Here is a 7,330-nt window from a genome sequence, read left to right as displayed (position 1 = left end):
CTTGGGTTTCCTTTTCATTCCTAGACTAGGAAACCAAGTAACATATATTTTGACAAAGTATGTTAGGTTTTTAAATTCAAACATTGAATGGGGAACTTCTCCACCAGCCTGTAATATGAAACAACTTCTAGTAGATAAACCTAATATTGGGAATAGATGGCTCTACTTCTTTTGTAACCGTGACTCGTTTCGAGTCTTAGTCCTTTTAATGCAATATCTTATTTACAGAAGAAAAAAATGATTCAAGGATTGACTTACTGTAAGGATTATGACAACCCAGTTTTTTCTTTTTGGAAAATTAGCATCATGTTGAAATTTAAACCTAAATAATGTTTGCAAACTATTGTTCCAGATTTAGATACAAATAGCAGCATGCAAGAGCAAAATCAAAGGAAATGAATATATTTCTAATTTGCACACCAACCTTTTTTTACCCGAACCATAATAACAATAAAGTTCAAGCAGACGTAACCATTTGCCATACTCTGCATAGCAACAACTCCGGTATTGGGAGGTGCAAGAGGGCCCCAAAACATAGCGAGACAATGCATGTGATCGGGAGAGTATCGAAGCATTCGATGCCTTCCATTGCTGTCTTCAATGGCATAAATGGGTGTGATCTGGTAGCGTCTCCAACCAACTGAAACAATGAGATCTCTTGTCTTCAGTGCCTTCCTATGTCATGCCGTTCAGACTTTCAGTCTCGCCTGAAAGATACAAGGAATTCCAGTGCACACATGTTACACACAGACGCACAAAGTGCGTGATCATACAGCCCTCGAAAGATAACTCAGTTGGGTTAATAAGAAATAGTCATAGATATACATTCAACAATGAACTTTCCCATTTAAGCAGCTAAGAAAGTTCAAAAGCATAATAAAAAAATTAAATTTAATCTGTAAAAGCATCATAGATAACATTTTTATCCTTAAAAACTACTACAAAGTGGAGTGACAACTGCACAATGACAATGTATTCAAGTTTAGCATTTTCAGTTGATAAATTTATGCGATGGAAACGGAATGCGAAGAACATGCAAGAGTTGTTGAGGAGGGGAGTTTAAGTAAAATGCATATAGAAGCAAACTAACTAACATGTGCTGAGACTAACTGCTGGCAATGGCTACTGATCAAGATTATCAATGACTACTGGGCACATTTTCTGACTGAGTTTGGGCATGAGCCAAAGCATCTCTAGCTAAGTGTAGCCAACATATAGATTAGTCACATACTGGTCAGGCTAAAGGCATCCGACTATAACCCATACGCAAAATAAGGGTGATGCATGATTAAGAACCAGATTAACTAACATGTACTAAGACTGGTAAGCTATAAATACTGAGCTTGTTCTGCTCTCAAATGACTATTGAATACCTTTTTATTAATAAGTTCGAGCATTAGACAGAGCTTTTTAATAAGTTCGAGCATTAGACAAAGCATTTCTAAATACGTGTAGCCAACAACCGGGTTGGTCGTGCTTTCTCTCAAACAATCATACTACTGGTCTGTAAAAAAGTAGCTAAAAGGTTTACAGATAATGGAGTTCATCACCTTTTCAAGCAGCTTTTGCATTTGCATCAATGTTAGAAAATTGAACAGACTGATCGGGAATCCCTGTGTATACCGCATCCTTGTCATAGAGAAGATCGCCAAGACCAGACACAGGCGCATAGAAGAGTTTTTCCTTGTCCTGTAATCCCTTTTTTGGCAGCAGATGGTTAAGGGCAAGGATCGGCTAAGCTAGTCACACCAGCTAGTGAGAAATCACCAACACCAGCAATACGCACCTGGTTAATATGAATGAGTCAATCCATCTACTCGTAGAACAAAGTGCAAACAGAACATGTAGGACAACATAAAAAAAAAACAAGTACGTATGTTTGCAACAGAAAAACAGGCCAACAACGTAGAAGTTTCTTCCTCCTTTAACATGGTCCTCCCAGCCTCCTAGAGTACCTAATTTTATCCACATAGTTGGCATCCCAGAAGTTGATATTAGGATTTTTCTTTCAAGCTAAGCTCGGGGTTCTAATAAAAGGTGCTAACAAGATTTGTAAATCTTCACATTTAACTGGCATCTTTTTTAGCATAAACAATAACAGAACTACTAATATTATCCGAAATTCATAAAGGCAAAAAAGCAAAACTGGTGAAAGATGTGTCAACCCATACTAAATATAAACTATAAATGATAGTGTACACAGCGCAGCACAGACGCATAAATAAGGCAGAAGGTCTACAGCAATAACTGCTCAGTAGGTGATAACTGCATAACCCCATAAAACTATTGAAAATGATGAGGATATAATGAATAAAGAAAGTTTTAACTTTCATGGATATTCCTAATGGTAAATTATACATCAGAAATGATTTTTCTCTTCATAGTTCTGTACATCCCAGACAACAGTAGAACGAAATCAAGTCCACTGATCTACTTCGACAATCATCATCCCTCGAAAGAAATCTAATTCAGATTTAAGATTCAACCAAAGACAAACCAAGGACAACCAAAATTTCAAATCTCACAAACATTTTCTAGTAGACTAAACTTTTATGAACTTCTTTGTTCTCTTTCTGTGTCTTTAACAAGAGATGTAAACAGTAAGCAAAATATCTTAGCATACGGGACCCTCTCTCCTTTTTATCTTTGGCATAAATAAAGAAATTATTTTTTTATTACAGGTTTTCGCATTAAGCATGTCTTTTACAGGTTTTCACATTAAGCAGATCTTTTACAGGTTTATAAAATATGAACAAAATTATAAACTAGATGAGAGATATTGTGTGTGTGTGTACGCTGTATGTAAAACCATGAGCAAAATTAAATTTAGAAGTATGTTATATCAATCAGATATTCTCTAACTAGCATAATACGCGACAGAACAAACATAATATAATACGGTATGATATATGATAAAGCAACAAACAAGAAGAATGCGTTGAAAAAAAAGTGTCAACAGATCTATCTTGTAGGTCAATTCCAAAATCTGATGAAATTAAAGAATGTTTTCCATTAAATGCACTAACAAACTATAGTAATCTGGCTAAAATAAGTACCTTGGTTCCTTTCTTAATATTACAACCTCGGGCATAACTATATAAATTATGTTCCAGTCGCATTTTTTGGTCCCAGTGCACTCTTTCTGGAGGAGCAAGATCTTCAAAACGATCTACCAGCACATATTGATGTGCAGCTCGCCATGACAAAGGATGACATTGCATAACTGATATGAATCTTGCCAGATTGTGAAATTCACATTTGGCACACCTGTAATCATAAACAGGATATTAAACATGATGGACAAGCAGCTTTCTATGAGTTCACTGTTCCAATTTTCTTTTATTTTCTTTTGTCGAGCCCCTTGAATTAGAATTGGCTAACACGGTCTGGAATGTTAAAAACAGGCAAATGAATATTATCCGCTTTACTATATCTGTTTCAGATAAACTTACCTCCAATTCGATGAAACCAGATAAGCAAAAAACAATTTTGCTCCATCACGGATTTCAATCTAGAAATGATGCTTGAGGCACTGCTTGGGTTTTATAAGTTCTTTTACATCTTTGAACTTGTACAGATGTGTAAGCACCAACTTGTAATACGTTAAGGAACTCAAGAAAAGCATTTTCCAGTATAAGAAAACTCTTGTAACTAGCTTCTGAAAAAAAAATGAAAATATTTCCATCATCAAACACAAAAAAATATGTTAACGTTTATTGGCAGACAGACTAACTTTATATCCAATATGAAAACAGCTGAGATTCACGTAACAATGATGCCATTACAGGTATGGTAATTGATGTCAGAAATTGGAACGAGGTGTCTGTCACGGTCAGCTAAAAAACAAGATGCGGCCAAGGTTGTACATACACACATTTACCTGTTTCAGTAGAAATGTGATTTAGTTTCTAGTTACAGACGCATGCAAGATATCAAAATAGATTCACAGGATAGTATAAGTATTCAAACAAAGGTTACAGTGAGCATAAGAACACACATCTGCAATTAGTATATGCAAGTACCCGCAAGGTCGCAAGTGTTTGTAATGAGTGTACATGTGGGTATTACAGGGGGTAAATGGGTGTCATTATATAAAGGTAACTGAGAAATGAACGTAAAGCTTCTGGTAAAGAACTATGTAATGCTTAGATAGTATTTGCAAAACTAAATACGATCCCAAAAAAATTGGCTGTTACCAAAGGACTGTTTAAAATGAAAATATGTTTTAATCAAATAGACAAAGATAAGATTGAGATGCTCGAGGAGTGTTTGAAGAAGCTCAATAACCTCTTAAACAATCAAGATGGATAGATTTCGTATCAGCTATTGAGTCAAATCACAAATTCAATTGCCAGGATACACTCTTCATTTAGGCAGTGTATCAATGTGATAAACTCCAAAATTTTAATAGATGGTGAGCATGGGTGAACAATGGTATTTAGCACTTGATCTGTTATTCAAAAAATGATGTAACAGGTTGTAGGTACTATGAACCTAGAGCTGTAACTATAGAACGTGACTGCAGCTATAACAGTGCTCTCAAAACCAATGTTAATGGACACTAGAATATAGTTGACTCACACAAAAACCTCATTCAGAACTCTACTAGAACTTACCATTTCAAACCCTTGCTTTCCATTGCTATTACTGAACGGTACAAACCTAACCTGATTATCAAATTATCCAAATTAAGCATAGGCTAAAAAATATTACCTTGGGAGGTCCATGCACTACAATAACATATGGAGCTGGTTCTTCTTCTCCTTGTCCTGTAAAATTTCTTCACGGTGCTCTTGGATCAGTCTCATGTGGCCAAACATAAACCATCTCATCCCAACCAGTACTAGCAAGTAAACCTTCGACAAGAACACTCATATCAACACCAACCGCAAATTCAGTATGATGATCATATCTCCCAACAAGGGCATCTTCAATTTGATAATCCCATAAACAAACCGTCATATCATACGAACACGATGCGATCAAACTCTGTCTATGTGGTGAGAATTTAACTTTCCTAACAGCATAACTATGCCCATTCAACACACTAACGGGAACCCTGGAATTCCTTACATCCCAAACTTTAATCGACTTATCAACGGAAGCCGTAACAATCAGACAATCATCATATTTATTCCAATCACAAGATAAAACCTCAAATTCATGTGCAGGTAATATCATAGTTGAAACAGGCTCTCGGACATCCCAAACCCTAACAGTACAATCCCTGGAAGCAGAACAAAATATATCAGCATGTCTAGGGTTCCATACAGATGAATAAACACAATAAGCATGTTCTTTAAGAGTTCTTACACTCGTCGGACGATCCACAGTCCATAATTTAACCGTATCGTCCCACGACGACGTAATAAACGAATCACGACGAACAGGATTCCAATCAACAGAATGAACTTCACGAGTATGTTCAGAAAGTGAACGAATAGGATTACCTGTTGGTGGCAAACCTAAATCATATAATTTCACAGAACCATCAGCTATAGCAGCAACAAGAAGATATTCATTCTCTTCAGACCAAGTAACATCGTAAACACCATCAGCTGTTTCAAATGATGATATCTCTGTCATTGGACCACCTGGTACTGGATTTATATCAAGAACATGAATTCTTCCATTACCAAGTATACCAAAGCTTTTAACATCGAAAAGCCCCATTTGATTCTTTAAATTTTGTTTTCTTTCATTTAGGATATATGTGGTTAAATCTACTTCACGGATGTTTCTACTTATAATTATTCTGATGTTATTTTTTCAGTTTCATAGCGAGCTTAACCAAAGCATAATAGATCCTTAAATCCTGATGTCTAAAAGTGATTCATCCTTTCTGCAGCATCTGCTTTACCTTTTTGTTAACTGTTTTTCAACTTTTATGGATCCTTTTGAATGCAGAAGTGGTGGTTTTTATAAAACCATCACCAACATCCAGCTTCTTCATAATCCTGGTGGGTATCTTTGCTGAATGCGTGAACTCGCAATATACATTGTCGTCCTTTACCATCGTTATGTTTGAATGGTTACCTCCACTGCAGTCTCTTAATGCACATGTACACGTAACTAGACTCTGAATTTCTGTGTTAGGGGGTCCACATTGAATATTTCCATCTGGGTTCTGCTGCTAATCAGGTTGGTAACGTCCCAATCGAGGCCAACTCCAATCTAGTCCTCATAATGGTAGTTGTATCCACTTTTATGAAGAACTATCAAGGTATCCCATGTCGATCAAAGTTTGCACATTCTATAATGTAGTAGAACATGGCAACGATTATGACCAACGCGGATCGCCATTATTACAGGGAAATATCCTCTAGAAGTGATACCAAAGTATACCCGTATATACAAATACCAGTTGTTGTAAGGTTAGTATTAACATTTTTGTATTATTCTTTGTATCTTATTTGTTATGCCGGTGTTTGAGGTCGTGGTTTCTAAACTTTACGGCCAGTTGTATATCAATTAATGTTTAGAAATCCTTTTTCTCATTGTAATTTGTTGAATACTTATTAGTAGCATGTACGATTTTTAGAATGTTGGTTTGTCTATAGTGTGATGGATGTTGACACTCTGTAATGTGAGTACTCTTAACTAAAGATGCTCCTTAGTGGCTTAAATTTGCATGCTAATGCTAAGTACCCAGTGTTTGATGTGTTTACCCCGTCTAGAACAAAAATATCACTCTATGCTATTATACATGTGTTTCATATATAACAGCAACTCCGTCAAATAGATTTTTTTTCATCGTAATGGAACACCAGGCGTTGATGGGTATTAAACTTTCTTATCTCACTGTTTGGAACTGTAACTCAAGTTTAAGGATTAAGATATTTTGTTGTTGCTTTAATTAATTTGTGATTGTGTTGTAGATAAAGAATTAATCATTAATGCCTCTCAACAGTTACGCGAGCAGCTATACCCTGTCAGCTATGAATTCTTTGTAGGAGTTTACTTATTCTTTCCAGGGAGATGAAGGTGAGATTGATTGGTACTTAATTGAGCGTCGCTCTATCTTTTTTAAAGCTTCCGAAAAATGGCTTAGATGTAGCTTTTAATACTTGAAGTTTCGTAGACAAAAGTAGAATTAGTTGATGTTGAATTTGCATTTGCATTTGATTTTTTTCATAAAATATTGTCAATGGCTTCTTAATGGTACTCAGTAAGTTTGTCGCAATGGTTGGGTGACCTTGACGTACTCAATCTTTAAAGTTTAATTCTCTGTTACCTATAATTCTGTGTCAATGTATGGTATCACCATGCCATCAAACATTTCCTATAGATGCATCTCAAAATACTAGCTAATATGCACCTTGCTTTCAAT

General features: G+C 35.8%; 1 protein-coding gene and 1 long non-coding RNA gene across 2 annotated transcripts; both read right to left on the bottom strand.

The window, feature by feature from the left end:
* Positions 1 to 342: 342 nt before the first annotated feature.
* On the bottom strand, positions 343 to 3,622 carry LOC113302994. The gene is made up of 4 exons (XR_003337261.1): positions 3,453 to 3,622; positions 3,057 to 3,267; positions 1,551 to 1,786; positions 343 to 707 (listed from the first exon to the last, which is right to left on the bottom strand). It is a non-coding gene; the product is annotated as an uncharacterized LOC113302994 (long non-coding RNA).
* Positions 3,623 to 3,796: 174 nt separating this feature from the next.
* On the bottom strand, positions 3,797 to 5,673 carry LOC113305249 (peroxisome biogenesis protein 7-like). The gene is made up of 2 exons (XM_026554329.1): positions 4,714 to 5,673; positions 3,797 to 3,880 (listed from the first exon to the last, which is right to left on the bottom strand). The coding sequence occupies exon 1, from the start codon at positions 5,671 to 5,673 to the stop codon at positions 4,783 to 4,785; it is 891 nt and encodes a 296-aa protein (XP_026410114.1). The 3' UTR covers positions 3,797 to 3,880; positions 4,714 to 4,782.
* Positions 5,674 to 7,330: the final 1,657 nt, after the last annotated feature.

The sequence above is a fragment of the Papaver somniferum genome, chromosome 8, assembly GCF_003573695.1.
Source record: "Papaver somniferum cultivar HN1 chromosome 8, ASM357369v1, whole genome shotgun sequence".
In the NCBI taxonomy this organism is placed as follows: Eukaryota; Viridiplantae; Streptophyta; class Magnoliopsida; order Ranunculales; family Papaveraceae; genus Papaver; species Papaver somniferum.
This window is presented reverse-complemented; position numbering and strand designations above follow the sequence as displayed.